The 24,173-nt window shown below is 41.0% G+C and overlaps 2 protein-coding genes across 2 annotated transcripts; both read right to left on the bottom strand.

Moving 5' to 3' along the window:
* Positions 1-15,046: 15,046 nt before the first annotated feature.
* On the bottom strand, positions 15,047-15,544 carry LOC138894601 (uncharacterized). The gene has a single exon (XM_070179309.1). It carries the CDS (start codon positions 15,542-15,544, stop codon positions 15,047-15,049), a length of 498 nt encoding a protein of 165 aa, XP_070035410.1.
* A 2,002-nt stretch (positions 15,545-17,546) lies between these two features.
* Positions 17,547-18,278, bottom strand: LOC138894600 (uncharacterized). Its single transcript, XM_070179308.1, has one exon. It carries the CDS (start codon positions 18,276-18,278, stop codon positions 17,547-17,549), a length of 732 nt encoding a protein of 243 aa, XP_070035409.1.
* Between the last annotated feature and the right edge of the window lie 5,895 nt (positions 18,279-24,173).

Here is a 24,173-nt window from a genome sequence, read left to right as displayed (position 1 = left end):
ATGCATATCAAGGAGAGCCCCAAAGCAAGTCTTGAGGCCCCTTGTTTGGAGGAAACGAGTATGCATCCTGTAGGGGAGGCAACCGAAGGCGTGGTAAGTAATGACAACCCTGTTCTTTCGAGGCGCGGAGAAGCCTCATCTTTTGGGGTCGCGGTAGACGTGCCTTCCTCGACTGATGATAAAAGGAAGGTCATCGTTGAGGAGGATGTTAGATCTGACTCCGACATGGATGTAGACGAGTTGAGGATGATCGATGAGGGGCTTACTCAACTTGCAGTGAGGTTGGAAGGGGGTTCGAGGACGATATCGATCCTGATGGACCGTAACATTCTTATCGATAATGGAAGATTATCCCCTCCCTTGTCCCTCTTTGTTCTGAAGTTGAGGGTATGACCCTTAAGACTATATATAACAGTGCCCTATCAAATAACATTGCCGGCCTCGCCCTTCAGGTAAGTACATTTTCTATCCATTATTTTCCTTAGGTTTTGTTCTTTCGTAGGCTCTAACTTCATTTTTTTTGTAGACGGTCGTCCTGGAGATTGAGAGTGCTCGTAGAGAGCAGAGACGCAAATACATTTATATGAAGTTGAAGGATAAGTACTTTGGGTGCCTTGAGAAGTATCGGGAGCTTCGGTTCCGGCTCCGCAAAAGCGGCAATGTGCGCCAACTGAGGGACGACTTGAAAGCAAGAGACAAGGAGCTAGTGCGGATGGTGGGGAAGTGCAGTGTCTTGGAGGGGACGTTGTGGAGCAAGGACGGAGAGCTTAATATCAGCAAGGGGGTCGAAGCCAAGTGCAATGATCTCCAAGCTCAAGTGGTCTTGCTGCTAGGTCAGCTTGAGGAGTGTCAATTCAGGGAAGATGCTCTTAGTGGCGAGATCACCGAGAAGATGGAGGAGCTAGAGAAGGCAGAGTCCGCTATGTCGGAGGCTTTAAGGAGGATGGAGTCTCTTGAAGTGGTGATCCGGACTCTTCGTTTCGAGCGAGAAGATGATTTAACAACGGCAAGGCTCAAAGAAGAGCGGCTCGATGAGAGGATTGGGGAGTTGGAAAAAGATACCTCTGACCTTTACAATCGATTTGCTGCTTTGGAGGCTGAGAATGCTAAACTACTTGAGCAACCCTCTTCAACTGCAACTTCTCTCTTCCTCAACATTCCTTGTGATTTGTACAAAGAGTGGATTCATGCCGAAGCCCGACTGGATATGCTTCGTGAGTTGCATGCTGCAGGCTTTGAGTGTGTTCATACCAAACCTTGCGAGGCTCGGATTGCGTGTGGTTATGATCCGGCTACTCCTCGTCCTGGTGAGGAACATGAGGGAGACAAGGATGCTATATATCATATTAGGGACGAGTCCTGGTATGATTCCATATACCCTCCGGGCGAGGATAAAGAGGATGCTGGGGGCCGAGATGGTGAGGGAATTGGCAGTCAGGGTGGTGATATCGTTGAAGATTGAGCTGGCGAGGGCGCTGAAGGCCGTAATGGCGGTGATCGGTAGTTCTCTTTTTGACCCTTTGTTTATTTTTTGCCGGCGTCTTCACGAGCCTTTTTGTAAAACAGTTTAAGTATATGAAATATCAAAGTTGCTCCTTACATCTTCCATTCCTGCAGTTTATTTTATGTACTTGTGAATATTTTTGTTTCTTTGTTGAGTGTGGCCATGAGCCGATAGGTGTTTGTTCGAGCGAGGTAGTACATAATATTTTCTTAAATCATGGCCGAGGGCCGGTAGGTGTTTGTTCGGGCTGGGTCGAACACTACCTTTTGTTAAATCGTGGCCGAGGGCTGATAGGTGTTTGATCGAGCTGGGTCGAATATAACCTTTTATATTCGACCCGAAATTTTCCACCTTCGGGACTGTGATGACGCCTAACATTTCACTTGCTAGGCAAGCCAACGTTAAAATAATCTTAACTATTTTAAAGAAAATTTAATTAGATAGAAATCAATTACTAAGATAAAGTGCGGAAGACCATAAATACCGAATTATCAAAATACATCCCCGAATCTGGTGTCACAAGTGCACGAGCTACTAGGATAATACAAATAATGGTCTGAATAAAATTCAAGCTATTTGAAAGATAAGACACAGCTAAGATAAGATAGAAGGGGACTTCAGAACTGCGGACACTGTACAGTTATACGTCAAGTCTCCACTGGGTAGTTGAATCCGAGCAAATCTAATATACGCCGCTAGGACCTACTCTGAAATCTGCACAAGAAGTGCAGAGTGCAATATTAGTACAACCGACCCCATGTACTGGTAAGTATCGAGCCTAACCTCAATGAAGTAGTGACGAGGCTATGAAAAGACACATACATAAATAACCTGTACAAGTATATACAAATACGAAGTAGCAATAATACAATTTATAAATTGGGAGGGAACATGCGAAGGGGAAAGATATAATAATTTCAGGAGGAGATGTATCACTTAGCAGTCAATGAATTCATCAACAATAAAATGAGCAAATGATAATATGAAAATGGTACGACACCACCCTTCGTGCTTTTACTCTCATTTGACACGGCATCAGCCTTTGTGCTTTTACACTCACAATTGACACGACAACACCCTTCGTGCTTTTATATTCACAAATGGCACCACAACACCCTTCGTGCTTTTACACTCACAATTGGCATGGCAACACCCTTCGTGCTTTTATACTCACAAATGGCACGACAACACCCTTCGTGCTTTTATACTCACAAATGGCACGACAACACCCTTCGTGCTTTTACACTCTTCCTTACCATGAAAATAATGATATAAATTCGGAAGAGTATTTAAATGCGGGGACATACACTTATCAATCAATTCAATGCCAAAATACCGACTTCACCTTCCAAAATAATCAACAATAATTAAATGAATAATAATTTCACGAATAATGATCAAATAATTAATAATAAACTTAAACAGGAATATCTTTAATTAAATAGATAGTTATTCAAAATAAACAAATTTCACCCGCATGCTTTGACTCAACCACAACGCATAAGTACTCGTCACCTCACATATACGTTGTTCCCGCACATTAAATCATGTAGCAAATAGACAAACAATTCCTACTCCCTCAAGTCAAGGTTAACCACGACACTTACCTCGCTTGCAACCAAATTCAAGAATTCAATAAACCTTTGCCTCGCGAATTCGTGTCTGAAATCCTCAAATCTAGTCATAAATAATTCAATATACTCAATATAATTCATAGGAATTAATTCTATATGAATTTACTAATTTTTCGGATTAAAATCCGATATTCTTGTTAAAATTTGACAGTGGGACCCACGTCTTGAATCCCGAAAAACTCACAAAATCTGAACACCCGTTCCGATACTAGTTCAACCATACAAAAATTTTGGAATTTCGACATCGGAATGACCTTCAAATCTCCGTTTTACATTTTTGGAAGATTTTGTAAAAATCTGATTTTTCTTCCATAAATTCACGGATTTATGATGTAAATGAGTATAGAATCATGAAATATAATCAATATAGGATAAGGAATACTTACCCCAATAGTTTCCCGTGAAAATCGCCCAAACATCGCCTAAACCGAGCTCCCCAAACTCAAAAATGAGTAAAAATGGCTAAACTCCCCGTTTTATGGGGTCTTTGACGTTTTCGAGCACCCCAGGTGGCGTGGGGCACTGCCTGTGGTGCAATTTCCAGAACACCAATAACTCCTAGCGCCAGGGTTAGCGCCCCACGCTAGCGGCAACGAAAAATCTTTTCCGATACGGAAATAGGCATAACTCTCTCATACGATGTCCGAATTCTACGATTCTTTTTGCTATGACTCCAAAATTTCAATACGGATCTAATACTTCCATCAAAACTAAAATTGGAACTCATTTGTTTAATGTTATACCACTTATTCTTGAAGAAACGACGTCGAAACGTTCTTGAAATGCCCAGCTTAAATTCCGTTAACCATCCGAAATCCACCAGAGGCCCCCGGGACCTCAACCAAATATATCAACAAGTCCTAAAATATCACACGAACTTAGTCGAAACCTCAAATCACATCCAACAACACTAAAAACACAAATCCCACATAGATTCAAGCCTAATGGACTTTGAAACGTTCAATGTTTACAAATGACGTCGGAACCTATCAACTCAAGTCCGATTGATCTCAAATTTTGCACACAAGTCATAAATGACATAACAGACCTATGAAAAATTTCAGAACTCGAATACGACCCCATAATCAATAAAAGTCAATTTGTGGTCAAACTTTGATATCTTTAAGCCTTTAGGCTTCTAGTTTTCGCCAACTGGCGATAATTCAAGCTAGGGACCTCCAAATTAATTCCGGGCAAATGTCCAAGTCCTAAATCATGATATGGACCTACCAGCACTATCAAAACACTGATCTGAGTCCGTTTGCTCAAAATGTTAACCAAAGTCAACTCAGTTGAGTTTTAAAGCTCTATTTCACATTTTAATCCATTTTTTACATAAAAATTTCCGTAAAATTATACGGACTGCGCACGCAAGTCGAGGAATGATAAATAATGCTTTTTGAGGTCTTAGAGCACATAATTAATTATTAAATTTAAATATGACCTTTTGGGTCATCACATTCTCCACCTCTAAAACAAACGCTCATCCTCGAACGGAATTAGAAAAGTACTTGAGCTGGTGAAAAGATGTGGATATTTACTCCGCATGTCTGACTCGGACTCCCATGTAGATGCCTCAATTGACTGACCTCTCCATTGTACCCGAACTAATGGATAACTCCTAGGCCTCAATTGTCGGACCTGCCGGGCTAGAATAGCTACCGGCTCCTCCTCATAAGTCAAATCTTTGTCCAATTGGACTGAGCTGAAATCTAATACATGGGACGGATCACCATGGTATTTTCGGAGCATGGATACATGAAACACCGGATGAAATACTGATAAACTAGGTGGTAATGCAAGCCTGTAGACTACTTTGCCCACCCTTTCAAGAATTTTGTAGGGTCCTATATACCTAGGGCTCAACTTGCCCTTATTTCCGAACCTCATTACACCTTTCATAGGTGAAACCCGGAGCAATACTCTTTATCCAACCATGAATGCAATGTCACGAACTTTACGGTCGGTATAACACTTTTGCCTAGACTGAGCTGTGCGAAGTCGATCCTGAATAACCTTGGCTTTATCCAAGGTATCCTGTACCAAATCGGTACCCAACACCCGAGCCTCTCCCGGTTCAAACCATCTAACTGGCGAATGACATCGCCTTCCGTATAATGCCTCATATTAAGCCATCTGAATGCTCGACCAATAGCCATTATTTTAAGCAAACTCTGCAAGTGGCAAGAACTGATCCCAAAAACCGCCAAAGTCTATAACCCAAGCGTGAAACATATCTTCCAATATCTGAATAGTGCGTTTTGACTGTCCGTCTGTCTGTGGATGAAATGCTGTACTCAAGTCAACCCGCATGCCTAACTCACACTGTACAGCCCTCTAGAAATGCGAAGTGAACTGCGTACCTCGATCATAAATAATAGACACGAGCACACCGTGAAGGCGGACAATCTCACGAATGTAAATTTCAGCTAACCAATTAGAAGAATAGGTAACTGCCACTAGAATGAAATGTGCTGACTTGGTCAACCTGTCCACAATGACCCAAACTGCGTCGAATTTTCTCTAAGTCCGTGGAAGCCCAACAACAAAATCCATAGTGATACGCTCCCACTTCCACTCAGGAATTTCTAACTTCTGAAGCAAACCACCAGGTCTCTGATGCTCGTACTTAACTTGCTGACAATTTAGACATCGAGCTACATATGCAACTATATCCTTCTTCATTCTCCTCCACCAATAATGTTTCCGCAAATCTTGATATATTTTGGCAGCACCTGGATGAATAGAATACCTGGAACTGTGAGCCTCTTCCAGAATTAATTCATGAAGCCCATCCACATTAGGCACACAAATGCGACCCTACATCCGTAGAACTCCATCTTCCCCTACATAAACTTGTTTGGCATCACCGTGCCGCACCGTTTCCTTAAGGACAAGCAAATGAGGATCATCATACTGACGCTCTCTGATGCGCTCATATAAGAAAGACCGAGCAACTGTGCAGGCTAGAACCTGACTGGGTACTGAAACATCTAACCTCACGAACTGATTATCCAAATTCTGGACATCTATAACTAACGGTCTCTCACCAACTGGAATATAAGCAAGTCTGCCCATACTCACAACCTTTCTACTCAAAGCGTCGGCCACCACATTAGCCTTTCCGGGGTGATACAAAATGGTGATATCATAATCTTTCAACAACTCCAACCATTTTCTCTGCCTCAAATTAAGATCTTTTTGTTTGAACAGATATTGAAGGCTATGATAATCGGTAAATACCTCACACGAGACACCGTAGAGGTAATGCCTCCAAATCTTCAGAGCATGGACAATGGCTGCCAATTCTAAGTCATGAACAGGATAATTCTTCTCGTGAACTTTCAACTGGCACAACGCTTATGCAATCACCCTGCCATCTTGCATCAATTCTGCACCAAGCCCAACGCGAGATGCATCACAATACACCGTATAAGATCCTTAACTTGTGGGTAATACCAACATTGGCGCCGTAGTCAAAGCAGTCTTGAGTTTCTGAAAGCTCAACTCACACTCATCTGACCATCCGAATGGAACACCTTTCTGGGTCAGTCTGGTCAATGGGCTTGCTATAGATGAAAACCCATCCACGAACCGTTGATAATTATCTGCCAAACCCAGGAAACTCCGGATCTCTGTAACTGAAGTAGGTCTAGGCCAATTCTGAACAACCTCAATCTTCTTAGGATCCGCTTTTATGCCTTCTACCGATACAACATGCCCCAAAAAGGCAATTGAGTTTAACCAAAATTCACATTTTGAAAATTTGGCATATAACTGATTATTCTTCAAAGTCTGAAGCACACTCCGAAGATGCTGCTCATGCTCTTCTCGACTGCTGGAGTAAATCAAGATATCATCAATGCATACAACCATAAAAGAATCCAAATAGGGTTTGAACACCCGATTAATCAAATCCATAAATGCTGCTGGGGCATTTGTCAACACAAATGACATCACTAGGAATTCGTAATGCCCATACCGAGTTCGAAAAGCTTTCTTAGGGACATCATATGCCCTAATCTTCAGCTGATGGTAACCAGACCTCAAGTTGATCTTTGAAAACACCTTGCCACCCTGAAGCTGATCAAATAAGTCATCAATTCTTAGCAGTGGATACTTGTTCTTGATAGTAGCCTTGTTCAACTGCCGATAATTTATACACATTTGCATTGAACCATATTTCTTCTTTACAAATAATACTAGTGCACCCCAGGGTGAGACACTAGGTCTAATAAATCCCTGATCAAGCAAGTCTTGTAACTGCTCCTTCAATTCTTTCAACTCTGGCAGGGCCATACGGTACGATGGAATAGAAATGGGCTGAGTACCCAGAGCTAAATCGATACAAAAGTCAATATCTCTGTCGGGTGGCATCCCCGGCAAATTTGTAGGAAATACTTCTGGAAATTCACGAACAACTGGGACTGAATCCATATAAGGAACATCCGCTCTAGGATCACGGATATAAGCCAAATAGGCTAGACATCCCTTCTCGACCATACTACGAGCCTTCATATAGGAAATAACCCTATTAGTAGAATGACCAGGAGTTCTTTTCCACTCTAATCGAGGTAACCCCAACATGGCTAAGGTCACCATCTTGGCATGACAATCCAATATAGCATGATAAGGTGACAACCAATCGATACCCAGTATGACGTCAAAATCTACCATGTCGAGAAGTAGAAGATCCACAGTAGTCTCAAGACTCCCAATAGTAACCATGCACGAACGATAGACATAAACTACAGTGATAGAATCCCCCACTGGTGTGGACACGTGCAGAGAAGCATTTAAAGAATCAAGAGGCACAACCAAATATGAAGCAAAGTAGGAGGACACATAGGAATAAGTAGATCATTGATCAAATAGAACTGAAGCATCTCTATGGAAAAGTAGAACAATACATGTAATCACGACATCGGATTATTCGGCCTCAGGCCTAGTTGGAAAAGCATAAAATCGAGGCTGGGCCCCACCACTCTGAACTGCGTCCCTGGGATGACCTCTAACTAGCTGGCCTCCATCTCTAATGGCCTGACCTCCACCTTTAACGGTCTTACCTCCAGCTCTGACTGCCTGACCCCTACCTCTAGCTGGCTGAGCTGGCGGTGAAACAACTGGTGCTGGAACCATAGCACGAGAAACCTGTTGCTGCATGCTGCCCTGAGATCTGGGGCAGAATTTAACAATGTGCCTCAGATCACCACAAGTATAACAGGACCTCGACTGCTATGACTGCTGATCCTGAAATTGTCCCTGTCGACCGGAGTAACCACCCTGAAAACTCTAGATCGGAGGTGCACTGATATGAGCTGGTGGTGCACTGTAGGATGCCTGGAGTGCTGAATGAAATGGCCTGGGAGGATGACCCTTACCAAAATTACCCCTGCCTCCAGACGAGGCACCACTGAACCCACCGAACTTAGAGGCCTCTTATCAGACCCCTGTCCTCTCTCCTGTGCAAGAACTATCTTGATCCTCCGAGCAACATTAGCAGCCGCCTGAAAAGAAATCTCACTTCCGGTATCCTTTGCCATATGAATCCTAATAGGGTTAGTGAGTCCCTCAATAAACCTCCCCTCTCTCTCTCTCCCTCAGTAGGTAGTAAAAGGAGATCATGACGGGCTAAATCCACAAAACGGGACTCATACTGAGTAATAGTCATACTGCCCTGCTGAAGACGCTCAAATTTCCTGCGGTAATCCTCTCTCAATGTGATAGGGAGAAATTTCTCTAGAAATAGCCGTGAAAACTGCTCCCAGATCAATGCAGACGATCCAACTGGTTCGATCAATGTATAATCTCTCCACCACCTCTTGGCAGAACCCGTCATCTGAAATACAGCAAAATCGACCCCATTGGTCTCTACTATACCCATGTTCCGCAGTACCTCATGGCAGTGGTCAAGATAGTCATGTGGGTCCTCAGAAGGTGTACCATTGAAGTGAACTGAAAAGAGATTAGTAAAGTTATCCAGTATCAATAAGGCCTCAAAAGACATGGCGGGCCTTTTACGGGCCTGTGCCGCAATAACTGGCTGAATTACCCCAATTAGTGGGGCTGTTGGAGCCTAATACTGTGGAGCCATCTGCTCCGGAGCGGGGGTAGTGGGAGTTTGTGCTCCTCCCCCAGCCTGTGAGATAGCTGGTGCCACTGGCAATGTACCATTCTGGTCCACACCCTCTATAAGACTCATCAAACGGACTAGAGCATCCTAAAGCACTGGAGTATCTATGAATCCTTCTAGGACCTGAACTGGCCCGACTGGTATAGTCTGAACTGGAACCTCCTCCTGAAGATCCACCTGAGGTTCTACAACAGGTGCTGCTGCTCGAGATCTAGACTGAGCTCTACCTCTGCCTCTGCCTCGGCCTCTAGCACGACTTCGGCCTCGACCTCTACCCCCGGTCATAGTTGCCACCAGGGGCTCTGGTCCCTGTCCATCAATTGATGCATTACGTGTACTCACCATCTGCAAGAGAACAAGAATAGAATTTTTCAATCATCGATGATAGAATAAAAGTGCACGATAGAATAAGAAAGAAATGATATTGTTCCTAAACTTCATAGCATCTGAGAGATAAGTACAGGCGTCTCCGTACCGATCCTTCAGACTCACCTAAGCTTGCTCGTGACTTGTGAGACCTATGTAACCTAGGGATCTGATACCAACTGTCACGACCCAAAATTTCCCACCTTCGGGATCATGATGGAACCTAATATTTTACTTGCTAGGCAAGCCAACGTTAAAATAATCTTAACTATTTTAAAGCAAATTTAATTAAATAGAAATCAATTACTAAGATAAAGTGCGGAAGACCATAAATACCGAATTATCAAAATACATCCCCGAATCTGGTGTCACAAGTGCACGAGCTACTAGGATAATACAAATAAAGGTTTGAATAAAATTCAAGCTATTTGAAAGATAAGACACAGCTAAGATAAGATAGAAGGGGACTTTAGAACTGCGGACGTTGTGCAGTTATACCTCAAGTCTCCACTGGGTAGTTAAGTCCGAGCAAATCTAATGTACGTCGCTAGGACCAACTCCGAAATCTGCACAAGAAGTGCAGAGTGCAGTATTAGTACAACCGAACCCATGTACTAGTAAGTATCGAGCCTAACCTCGACGAAGTAGTGACAAGGCTATGACAAGATACATACATAAACAACCTGTACAAGTATATACAAATACGAAGTAGCAATAATAAAATTTATAAATTGGGATGGAACATGCGAAGGGGAAATATATAATAATTTCAGCAGGAGATGTATCACTTAGCTGTCAATGAATTCATCAACAATAAAATGAGCAAATGATAATATGAAAATGGCATGAAACCACCCTTCGTGCTCTCACTCTCATTTGGCACGGCATCACCCTTCGTGCTTTTACACTCACAATTGGCACGGCAACACCCTTCGTCCTTTTATACTCACAAATGGCATGACAACATCCTTCGTGCTTTTACACTCACAATTGGCATGGCAACACGCTTCGTATTTTTATACTCACAAATGGCACGACAACACCCTTCGTGCTTTTACACTCTTCCTTATCATGAAAATAATGATATAAATTCGGAAGAGTATTTAAATGCGGGAACATACACTTATCAATCAATTCAATGCCAAAATACCGACTTCACCTTCCAAAATAATCAACAATAATTAAATGAATAATAATTTCACGAATAATGATCAAATAATCAATAATAAACTTAAACAGGAATATCTTTAATTAAATAGACAGTTATTCAAAATAAACAAATTCCACCCGCATGCTTAGACTCAACCACAACGCATAAGTACTCGTCACCTCACATATATGTTGTACCCTCACATTAAATCATGTAGCAAATAGACAAACAATTCTTACTCCCTCAAGTCAAGGTTAACCACGGCACTTACCTCGCTTGCAACCAAATTCAAGAATCCAATATACCTTTGCCTCGTGAATTCGTGTCCGAAATTCTCAAATCTACTCAAAAACAATCAGTGGGGCCCATGTCTTGAATCTCGAAAACATTTACGAAATCTGAACACCCGTTACGATACGAGTTCATCCATACAAAAATTTTGTAATTCCGACATCGCATTGACCTTCAAATCTTCGTTTTACATTTTTGAAATATTTTGTAAAAATCTGAATTTTTGTGTATAAATTCACGGATTCATGATGTAAATGAGTATGAAATCATGAAATATAATCAATATAGGATAAGGAATACTTACCCCAATATTTTCCCTTGAACATCGCCCAAATATCGCCTAAACCGAGCTCCCCAAACTCAAAAATGAGTAAAAATGGCTAAACTCCCCGTTTTATGGGGTCTCTAACATTTTCGAGCGCCACATGTGGTGTGGGGCGCTGCCTGTGGCGCACTTTCCAGAACACCAATAATTCCCAGCGCCAGGGCTAGCTCTCCACGCTACCCTGGGCGCTAGCGGCTACGAAAAATCTTTTCCGACACGGAAATGGGCATAACTCTCTCATACGATGTCCGAATTCGACGATTATTTTTGCTATGGCTCCAAATTTTCAATATGGATCTAATGCTTCCATCAAAACCGAATTTGGAACTCATTTTCATAATGGTATATCACTTATTCTTGAATAAACGACGTAGAAACGTTCTTGAAATGCCCAACTTAAATTCCGTTAACCATCCGAAATCCACCAGAGGCCCTCGAGACTTTAAACAAATATACCAACAAGAACTAAAATATCATACGGACTTAGTTAAAACCTCAAATCACATCGAACAACACTAAAAATACGAATCCCACATAGATTCAAGCCTAATGGACTTTGAAACTTTCAATTTTTACAAACGATGTCGGAACCTAGCAAATCATGTCCGATTGATCTCAAATTCTTTACACAAGTCATAAATGATATAACGGACCTATAAAAATTTTCAGAACTTGAATACGACCCTGATATCAATAAAAGTTAATTTGTGGTCAAACTTTAAAGTCTTTAAGCCTTTAGGCTTCTAGTTTTTGCCAACTGGCGATAATTCAAGCTAGGGACCTCCAAATTAATTCCGGGCATACGCCCAAGTCCCAAATCATGATCCGGACCTACCAGAACTGTCAAAATACCAATCCGAGTCCGTTTGCTCAAAATATTGACCAAAGTCAACTCAGTTGAGTTTTAAGCTCTATTTCACATTTTAATCCATTTTTCACATAATAGCTTTCTGAAAAATTATACGGACTGCACACGCAAGTCAAGGAATGATAAATAATGCTTTTTGAGGTCTTAGAATACATAATTAATTATTAAATTTAAAGATAATATTTTGGGTCATCACAGTTTGTTCGAGCGAGGTCGTACATAATCTTTCCTTAAATCATGGCTGAGGGTCGGTAGGTGTTTGTTCGGGCTAGGTCGAACACTACCTTTTGTTAAATTGTGGCCGTGGGCCAGTAGGTGTTTGTTCGATCTGGGTCGAATATAACCTTTTATTAAATTGCGGTCGAGGGCCGGTAGGTGTTTGTTTGAGCGGGGTCGAACATAACCTTTCATTAAATCGCGGCTGAGGGCCGGTAGGTATTTGTTAAGTCAGGGTCCGACATAACCTTTCATTAAATTACGGTCGAGGGTCGATAGGTGTTTGTTCGAGCAGGGTCGTACATAAACTTTTATTAAATTGCGTCCGAGAGCCGTTAGGTGTTTGGTTTAGCGGGGTCAAACATAACCTTTCACTAAATTGCAGCTGAGGGCCGATAGGTGTTTGTTCGAGCGGGGTCGAATGTAACCTTTCATTAAATCGCGGCCGATGGCCGGTAGGTGTTTGTTCGAGAGGGGTCGAATATAACCTTTCATTAAATTACGGCCGAGGGGTAGTGGGTCTTTGTTCGAGCGAGGTCAAAAATAACCTTTCATTAAATCGCGACCGAGGGCCGGTAGGTGTTTGTTCGAGCGGGGTCGAACATAACCTTAACAAGAAAAAGGTGTGCTGATAAGCGTAAGTTTATTATTGCTTTGACATTGTTTCTTTGGTTACATACTTAGAGAAAATTACAGATTTTGGGTGTTGGCTGGCGTTCTAGTCCCAGTCTATCTAGTCCCTTCATTGGTTGACTTGGAGAGTATTGAGAGGTCGAGCAATAAAATAGTAACAACAATCCGACCCTCGCATGCTTCAACTCGAAGTGTTCCTTTTGTCACCTCGTTAAAAGCCTCCTTGAGAAAATCCAAATGGGATAAAACTCAAGTGAGGGAAAAAAGATTATGACTTGGGGGACGCTTTTTCTCTCAGAAGATGAAGTATTTAAGGTGGCTGCTATTCTAGTTGTTTGGTAGTAGCTTTCCTTCCATTGTCTCTAGATGGAATGAACCCTTGTTCTCTTTGGCTGTGATTGTTTACGGACCATCCCAATTCATTCCCAGCTTGCCTTCCCGGGAGTCTTTGCTCGCTTGAGTTTTGGCTTTCAGTTCATAGTCCCTGACTTTGAGTGCTCGGACCATAGTTTTCTTGTTATAATACGATTCTTCTTGTTTTTTTGGGCGGCCATTCTTATGTATTCCATATCTCTTCGTTCGTTGATTTCATCGAGTTCCTGCCTTCTACCCCCATTGTTACTCGTGCCGCTTTCATGGGAGTACCTCAGGCTGGGTTCTTCGACCTCGACCGGTATTACTGCTTCAATACCATAGACCAGAGAGTAGGGTGTCTCTCCTATGCTCGTCTTCGGAGTTGTTCGGTAGGCCCATAACACTTCTGGTAGTATTTTCAGCCATAGTCCCTTGGCGTCTTCGAGCTTTTTCTTCAAGCTGTTTAGTTTGGATTTGTTGGAGGATTCTGCTTGCCCATTACCCACTGGGTGATATGGGGTTGAGAGTATCCTCTTGATATTCCATTTCTCCAAGAACTCGACAGTTTTCTTTTAACCAGGGTCCGTTGTCACAGCTGATTTCCTTGGGTAGGCCGAATCGGCAGATGATGTTTCTCCATATAATATTGATTACTTCCTATTCCCGTATTTGGTCATATGCTCCTGCTTCCACCCATTTTGGAGAAATAGTCAGTTAAAACCAAAAAGAATCGTACATTACCTCGCCATGCTGGGAGGGGGCGCACGATGTCCATTCCCCATTTGATGAGCGATCAAGGGGAGGTGACTAAATGGAGGTGTTCGCCTGCCTGGTGAATAACTGGGGCATACTTTTGGCCACGATGTCCTTACAAAGTCTGCGACATCTGTTTTCATGGTGGGCTAATAGTATTTCGCCCGTATGAGGCATTTGACTAGCGCTCGATTGCCGGAGTGAGCACCGAAATAGCCTTCATGGACTTCTTCGAGGATGCACTAGGTTTGGTTCGGGCCCAAACATTTTGCCAGGGGGCCGCCATAAGTTCTCTTGTACAACTCGCTATGAAGGAAACTGTATCTAGCATCTTACATTCTTAGTTGCTTTGCCTCTTTTTTGTTGCCTGGGAGTGTGCAGTCCTGCAAATATGTGATAATACGATTGCGCCATTCCCAAGTTAAGTTTATGGTTCTTACCTCGATTTGTTTTAGTGATAAGTTGAGGAGGTGGACTACGCTTTATTCTTCGATTGTGATGCTTTTGGTAGCTGCGGCCAGTTCGGCGAAGCCATCTTCTTCGGCATTCTGCGCTCGTGGGATGTGTTTGAGCTGGCATTCGTCGAACTCAGGCATTAGCTTGCAGATTTTGGTATGGTATTTTTGCAACCATTATTCCTTGATTTGGAAAGTCCCTACGACTTATTTTTTTTAATATAAAATTTCCCATTGTCTGGGAGTGTTGTATTACTCAAAAGATAGTTCTCAATAGTACAACACGAGGGTAAAGGCTACCCTTCAAAAAAATGTGGCTAGGTGATAATATAATATAGATTCACCTGCCACTACAAAAAAAATCCTAGCTTACAAAAAAATTAGCCTTGTCATACTTGATTCTAATGCTTGGAATTTGGCTTTTGTCCAGGTGATAAGGGCCCTTAGCTGCTTTAGGCAGCTGCTGCCCAGAAAAGAAGAAAGCTCCATTTTGAGCTTTGGACGCCATTTTTGCTAAGCAGTCCGCTAGTTGGTTTGCTTCTCTGTAACAATGATGAATATTTATGTTAGTCGTGCGCCTCAATTGTGCTATCTTCTCTGTGATATTAGCCATTCTGTAATTGCTCTCTTTCTCCCCCCTTAACATATCAATGAGTAATAGAGAGTCCATCTCTAATGTGAGATCTGTATATCCATTTTGAATGCACCAGGTAATACCCAAGTATGCTGCATATGCCTCCGCTAGATTATGGTTGTTGCATATATAAGGGAAATAGAAAGCCATGATAATTTTACAATTGTCTCTTCTCAGAGCGCCTCCCAATCCAGCACTTCCATCACTCTTGTTAAAGCTTCCATTCATGTTTAGCTTGAGATACCCCAACTCTGGTTTTTGCCATTAAACTACCATGAGGCTTTATTTGGGATGTAACTTAAATAGAGTGTCGCATAGCCTGTCCCAAGGCAGTTTGAGTTCACAGTTAGGATAAGCCTTGTTGAGAGCAGCTTTCACATTCCAACTGATTTGTTGCTGTAGTTTATAGAAGTTGAATTTCTTCTGTTCACCATACCTGCAAGCACAAGTTTCTTTCCACAGTACCCAACAAATGATAATAAGGGTAATACTTAATACTAGTTTATGTACATCATTAACAGAACTAGTATTCCACCAGTTATATAAAATATTTCTAATTGGGTGGGGGTGATAGCTAATCCCAAGTTGAGAGCCAAACAGTTTCCAAACATAACTGGCTACCTGTCCTTCTACAAAAACATGGTGCATATTTTCATAGGCAGGGCTCTCAAAGAAGTTACACCTAGAAATAATTTGTCTCCCAAACCTAGAAATAATTTCATCAAAGGGGAGTTTTCCTTTCCAGAGCCTCCAAACCAGAAATGACATATTAAAAGGAACACTGGAATTCCAAATCTTATCCATTAGGTGCTGTTTAGGTCTAGAGTTTCTTACTAGATGCCAAGCTGTCTTGTTGGAATATTTGCCATTCTCCGTAAGATCCAAATAGACCTTATCTTCTTTGTCTTGGGTTCCAATGTCAATGATAAGTATATGGTTGATCAGATGTTCTGGGAGAACATGTTTTAGCTTATTAACATCCCACCTGCCTTCAATGATGAATTCATTTACCAACGTTTTATGGCTCTTCCTAGTGGTATTGACTAAACCTGTAAGGATACACTCGGGAGTCCATTTGAGGCCGTTGTCCTTCTTGAGTACACCAAAATATTGTGACATCTATCCGACGACTGCTAGATGAACCTTGATAGAGCGATGATTCGATCAGTCAGCCTTTGGACTTGCTTTTTGGTGGTTAAGAGTTATGGTATCTCCTTAATGGCTTTGATTTGGTCTGGGTTGACCTCGATCCCTCGTTGCGACACCAGAAAACCCAAGAACTTTCCCGAGGCTATGCCAAACACGCATTTCTCTAGGTTCAACTTTATTCATTACCGTCTGAGTATGTCGAAAGTTTCTTTCAAATGATCGACATGATCCTATGCCCTTTCGGACTTGACCAACATGTCATCTATATATACCTCCATGGTCTTACCAAGCTGATCTTTGAACATCTTTGTTACCAATCTTTGATAAGTAGCCCCCGAGTTCTTCAGTACAAATGGTATGACCCTATAGCAATACGTTCTTTGATGGGTGATGAACGTGGTCTTCTCCTGATCTTCTTCCTTCACAAGAAACTCAAAAGTTCGTGTTCGACTGTTGCTATGATGAGTTGGTTGATATGGGGGAACGAATCCTTCGGACATGCTTTGTTCAAGTCCGTGAAATCCACGCACATCCGCCATTTCCCATTTTTCCTTTTGACCATCACTACGTTGGCGATCCACTTGGGTTACTTAGACTCCCTGATGGAGTCGTTCTCTAACAGTTTTTCCACCTCCTCGTGGACTGCATCGTTGATGGTAGAGTTGAATTTATGCATGACTTGTCTTATTAGGGGGTAGAATAGGTCGACGTTTAATTTTTGTGTGGCGATTTCCTTTGGAATGCCCGACATATCTGCATGGTTGAAAGCAAACAAATCTACATTATCTATTAAGAATTGACTGAATTTACCTGGTTCCCGGAGTTTGCAGCATATAGGCCTTCTTGCTATGGTCATTGAGGTCCAATTGAACGGTGTCGAGGTTTTCTATGGTCTAACCTGCAGCCTCGATCGTGTCGAGATCCATGATGATGTCCCTGATCTCTTCTTGCTTCGACCTCAACCCTGTTTATTGTTATGCCTCTTTTGTTTGTCTTTTTTCTGTTGGGTGGTCGTGCTGTCCAAGGCAATGCGATAGCATTCTCGGGATGTGCATTGTTCCCCGCGTATGATGAATAATCCCTATGGATTTGGGAATTTAATTATTTGGTATAGGCTGGAGAGGATAGATCTCATGGGATATATCCATGGTCGCCCCACTATGACGTTGTACACAGTGGCGTGGTCCATGATATAGAACATCGTCTCTAGAGTCACGCCGCTAGCTAGGACAAGAAGTGTAATTCTCCTGGACGTCCGCTCAACTGCATTGTTAAAATTGGTTAGTGTGATGCAGCGCGACACTATCTTATCCTCGAGTCTCATTTGTGTAAGGACTCGGGGATGGATAATGTATGTGCCACTTCCATCATCCACCATGATGCGTTTGACATCGGTATCTAAAATGCGTAAAGTAATAACAAGGGCATCATTATGAGGAAAAGTCAAACTGTCGGCATCCGACTCGTCAAAGATGGTACTTTCTTTGAGTTCGTCATACCATTCGCGAGTGATAGCCCGCTTGAGCTGGTGAGTGGTGGTGAAATTCATGCCATTAATAGAAGCATCGTCGCTACCGCCGATGATCATGTTGATAGTATGAGCTGGCAATGACGGCTTTGGCGAGCCTTGATATTCACGTCCTCTGGCGAAGTTGGCTCTCCCCTTATTGTTTAATAGCTCCTTGAGGTGCCCTTGTTGTAACATGTTACCGACTTCTTGTTTAAGGGCGATACAATCTTCTATTTTATGCCTGTGTTCCTGGTAGAACTCACAGAGGGCGTCGAATTTTCTGGTGTTCGTGTCTGATCTCATCTTCGGGGGCTACTTCACCTTTGTTCCGAATTTTTCAAGAGCGTAGACTATTTTTGTAGGCGACACATAAAACCTGTAAGCAAATAATAAAGGAGGCATACCTCTATTGTTCCGATGAGTCCCTGTCCTTGACCTGGACGGGCCTTTTTCGTAGTGGGGGGAGGGTGTGACGGCCGCCCTGACATACGGTTGATGTTTTTCCCTGTTAGGTCGTGGAATCGGGTGATCTCTTCTAGTGTTGTCTCTTCGTTATTTTCTGGATTAGGCCTGTACCGAGGTTAGCCGGTGAGTTAGTCCGTTGAGGTCGTCTTCGTCTGCTCAGACCTCAGCACAATAAGCAGTGTGGATTTCATCCTAAGTGGTTGGAGGATACTTCATCAATCGGCTCAACTACTTTCTAGTTGCTCTTCAACCGTCCCTACTTAGCCCATTCTGGAAAGCTGCGATCGCCATCCCTTCGAACATTCGGCAGAGTTATCCTTACTCTATTAAACCGGATGAGGAAGTCCCTCACTCCATCTCCTAAGGTCTGCTTAATAGCAAATATGTCGTTACTTTTGCTTCGGCCTTCTAGGCTCCGACATGGGCGGTTACGAACATATCAGCCATCTTTTTGAAAGTTTCTATGGAACGGGATGGTAGCTGTGAATACTATGTTAATGCCCCTCTCGTAAGGGTTTTACCAAACTTCTTAAGTAAAATGGAGAACACTTGTTCCTTGGTGAGGTCTTTGCCTTTCACGACGGTGACATAGTGAGTCATATGATCTTCAGGATCGGTCATTTTGTCGTATATCCTGAGATAGGGCGGCATTTTATAGGTCTTTGGTATGGCATGCGGGGCTACATCATCATTGTACGGCTTCTCTACGAACCTGCCGGCGTCCCTTTTCGGCAGCAGCTTAGGAGCGCCCGGTATCTTGTCAACTCGTTCTTGGTGTTCTTTCATCTAGTCTCGGAGTGCCTTATTTTCATTCTCTATTTCTTCTATCCTCTTTAAATGGAAGCGAGGGCGTTGTCACCTGCACTGTCAGTAATGTTGTGAGTTATATCTATCGTTGGAGGGTTTGGTCGGTTGCACTACTTGTCTGTTTGTTGTATCATGCAAGCTCTTGCGGTTTCTGCAGTCATGCCTGGAGCGGGTTTGTTGAGGACGCTTGCCAGCGTGTCGGTCAGCCATGCTTTGGGGAGCTTCTTTATAGCTAGGGGCGTCCCTTCGTCTACAGATGTGGAGGCCCCTTTTCCGCTGGGTTTTGTTATGCTGCAGTGTGGGAGAGGCTACCTCTCTCGCCTAGGGGACGTGTTGGGTGTCGTGTCCTCGCCTACTATTTCACAGCTTTCGTTGATGACATTTATGAGTGTGGTTGGGAAGTCACTTGTTATTTTTATCCTTTCTCCTTGATTACCTACCATGTAGGGTTTTGTATGCACAAAGAAAGGAGATCTCGGGGTTTAGACGTTAGCGACTTGCGTTAATTGAAGATCTATAGGAAACTAAAAATTTGGCTAAGAAATCCCCATAGATGGCGCCAAATTCTTTGACCAAAAAATATAGATCTTGGTTCAAATAATTAAATTTATATAAATGAGGCTTAATCTTAGTTAACGATAATATTCCTAAGATGAAGTTCTTAAAAAAATAACAGATGATATGTAGATATATTCGGACAGCGGCGGCAATATGCAATAAATATTCTAGAAGTCACAGGCAATAATGTAGCATTCAATATCAAAATAGCAATAAATGACATTTGAGTAAATATAATGAATGAGTCACCCAAGAAAGGATGTAATCAGTAAATATTTTTTCTGACAATGATGAGTGATGGACAATCCTTCGAATATTTGAGTTATTCTCGGATCTAGTGGAAAAGAGTAGACCAGAATCTCATTGAAAATGTGATGTTTGTATATTAGCAATGAGATCCGATTCTCTTTCTCAAGTCAAAGTGTATTTTTACAAATGAATATCACGTGTCCCCTATCATTATGTCTTTTTCTATTTATAGGGAACATGTTCCTAAAAATCCTAATAGTACAAGTGCAGAGAATATCCACTAGAATATTCTCTCTAATATCCTATTTTGAAACTAGCCGTTATAATTCTGTCAAAAGTCCTCGACCTCGGCGTTGGTCCTTGTTGACTCTTCGACCACGACTTCGCTGATAATTAGATTATTTCGACATGCGGCGTCCCGGGAATGCTTTCTAACACCGTTTTGACTAAAGATGGATTTTGGACCATACAAGGGGACATAAAACCAAGCCTCCCATTAATAAGTACCACCTAGAAATACAACATTACCGGTACATAAAACAGAACCAACGGAGAACCATATATCAGTAGTATGTGCTGACTAGCAAAAGGATCTACTGCCCCAAGACTAAGCATTCAAAACGCAAAAAGACTAGAACATACATATAGGAAATTACAAAAGAAGGGTACTAGGTACTAAGAATCCTGTACAAAAAGATTTTTAACAACTTTGTGCCTTAAATTAGGAACTTGCATCCTGTCGAGTCTATAGTGGCCATTCATTAGCTCTTCAAAGTATACGAAATTGACATTTTCCTAAATTATTTACAATTTCCAACAAAAGAGCCAGAAGATAAGAACATATACACTAGAGCCAAGTAAAATTTAAGTAGTTTGTCTCTAGTCCTGGCATTTCCTTGATGTCACAATGATTGATCCTCAATGCGGCAGAGAACATCTTACAAATAACAGAATCACACGAGTTATAACTAGTAACAACACTAATAAGCATTACATAATACATGTACGTGGAATCAATAGTGAACTATTGACCACCATAATACTAAGAAGTTGAATATATGTACTTGAATCTTCATGCATGAACTAAAGTTGGGCTTATTCCTCTTCTAGGTTGGCTTCGTCAATTCCTCGTTCAATGTCGTCTTCGGATTCTTCATTCGTATATGTTGCAGCAATGACTACGTTAAAATACGGAATTGCAGACAGGATAGCTCGTAACGAGAGTATAATGTTTTTTAACACATTAGAAACACAAGTAGTGCATGAAAATAATAACATAATTGTGGGGTAAATATACCAGAAGAGCATTTCTGGAAGAAGTAGTAAGGCCAAGAAAGAAACCATAAGAGGTGGAGAGAAATGGGTAACTTGTATACGTACGTAACCTGCAGCCCTAGTTGGACTTGCGGGAGATAACGGAACTTGAATTGAGATAAAAGAAAAAACCAAGAACAGAATGCAAATAATCCAAAACTTGATCCAAGTAAGGTTGTTATTAATGGTGTCAAATGGATCCCAATCCCAAGGATTACTACCTTGCGACTTTAGAATGTTCAGTATGAATAGCATGGCAAACCTAAGATCAAAGTATGCCATACTTAATTGGTGTTTGGTAATTGACTAAATAATTGAAGAGTTCAGTTTTCTCTCATATATATAGTAATTAGGTAGTCAGATTATTGTTGAACTCTTATTATTCTTTTTCCCTTTTTACTATTTTCCCCAAAAATATGCTAAACAAAAAAAGGCCGTTCGGTGTACAAAGTATCTCGTATTCACGCAGGGTCCGAGGAAGGCACATCCTAAGGGGTATGACATAAACGGTCTACCGATGACTATTTTCATAACTCGTACAATTTTACTGTTACCAAAGAACATGTTGAACCGTTAGTATAAAATAAACTTTACTTTTAGGAATCGTGAGATAGATGTGCGTAAGACAATACAATGCCAAAGTAATTTCCAATCTGACTCAACCAAAAGTTCATGATACCATTTGACATAATCTAGGCCACCTGTTAGTCTTCGAAGATAACATTTCTAAATTTGAAGGTATGTCTGTACTCTTTAATTAATTTATTTTTTGGAGCTGAAAATATAAAATATGAAATTATATATGTAGGCAAAAAAGTACAGGGTTGGGCTGCACTTGAGGCACTCGATTACATTACAAGAGTTAGCTAAAGTAGCAGACGAAGCCAGTGGTGGCTTAGTGCCAAGAGTGGATCAATACAAAAATGATGGTAGTAGAAATGGACTGCGGTCCATTATCCAAAAACGAGGAAGTAGTTACCTGTTTAAGATACTATGATTTGCTAGCTGTTCAATCTTTCAGATCAAGAGGGATAATGCTTCGGTTGTCGTACTTCAATCGTTTAAGATATTATGAATCTATGATTTGATAGTGGTTAAATCCTTCGTATCAACAGGGATAAAGTTTTTTGTTTATATATATAAAACAAAGAAAACTTTAACATAAACAAAAAAGCTATATATAAAAACAAAAGACTTTAGTATAAAAACAAAAAAAGCTTTATACATAAATAAAGAAAGCATTGTCCCTTTTGATATGAATGATTAAACTACTATTATCCCTTCGTTGGAAAATTACATTGCATAAATATATTAAATTTCTACTATATATATATATATATATATATATATATATATTCTCTCGACTTTTCGTAAATTTATTTTTTTATATTTCAATCTATTTAGTGAAAATTTTAATTGCCTCTAACACTAATTCTAACTATCATCTTTGTCTTTGTAGATAAAGTGATTGTAAAAGATAATGTTCTTTTCTCACTCCCATCAAATGAACAAACCTTGTTTCTTTTCCCTCGCCTAAGAGGTGTCCCTGGGTGTTCTCATGAGTCCAATATTTTATTTCGAAAGGTTAAAGCTTTCAGCGAAAACAAAAAGGTCAAAGCCAAATGCGGGAGAAAAGAATTCAGTCCATTTATTTTTTTGTAAATTGATTAGACGTGTAAGATGACGAGATATAGGGCCAAATAGATTTTGTCTTTTCTTCAAGTCAATGTAGACAACTTCTTTTGTGACTAATCTCAAAATACTTATACGAACTACAGAAATTAAAGACCCAGCAATATGAACTTCCGCGTGCTGATGGATAACAAGTTTCCAGTTTTATTATGTCTAAAGTTGATATATATATATATAATAGACCAGTTCATTCCACGCAATTACTAACTTGGGCTTTTTTCTTTAGCTTTTTATGAACAAATTCAAAATATAAGAGCCACTCTTTGCCGAATGTTATCTGTTTGTTGGGTTAAAGTAGGCATAAAGATACTTTAATATAAAAATAATTGAAGTATTTTAACTTTTAATTTGTGTGTGAGAAGACGTAAGTTATCTTAGGGGGAAGGCTTTGGGGTCACAAAATGTTTAAAAAAAAATTCCATATGCAAAATGTTGGAGTGCTTTGTCTGAAATAAAATAGGTCAGCGAAGAAAACATAAACATTAGACAGCTATAACGACACTGTTATGACGAGCGCAAAACACACACTTAAATTGTACTCGCTAGTCAAAGATAGTATAGTATAATATCGTGTCCATAGAGATTAGATTTAAATAGTATTCTCGCAGTTTCTAGCTTGATTGTTATCCAAGATGATCAACAGTTGAAATTTATATGATTAATAATAAAATTTAACTAAGAATCTAAAATCTACGGTTATTGACTAGTGACTATCGAAACAAGAAATAAGCAACTAAGGTTATCAGTGGAAGAGGACTATAGTTTTGACATGATAGGTACAAGATAATTGTTCGGGATCTCACTCTAGATAATTCACTTATAATATTCAAGTGAGTATCTCGAATTCACTCTATTATTAGTTCAAACGTTCACCAAAAACTCCTCACTCTATTAAGTCTTAACCTCACGAGAGGAACCAATTTAAGCATTGTGAAAATGTGCAAGAATGCGTAGTGGATCGGTCCTTAGAAAAACCTTTTTCGATTATTTTCCTAACTAGGTTTAATCAATGATTCAACTAGCCTCCTTCGATTACTTAGAAGAATCTATGAAGTCAACCAACAATATAATGCAAAGATATCACAAGTTATGCCTGTCTCGATTACATGAACT

This window comes from Nicotiana tomentosiformis, chromosome 6 (genome assembly GCF_000390325.3).
Source record: "Nicotiana tomentosiformis chromosome 6, ASM39032v3, whole genome shotgun sequence".
In the NCBI taxonomy this organism is placed as follows: Eukaryota; Viridiplantae; Streptophyta; class Magnoliopsida; order Solanales; family Solanaceae; genus Nicotiana; species Nicotiana tomentosiformis.
Note: the sequence above shows the minus strand (reverse complement) of the source record. Positions and strands in the feature narration are given on the sequence as shown.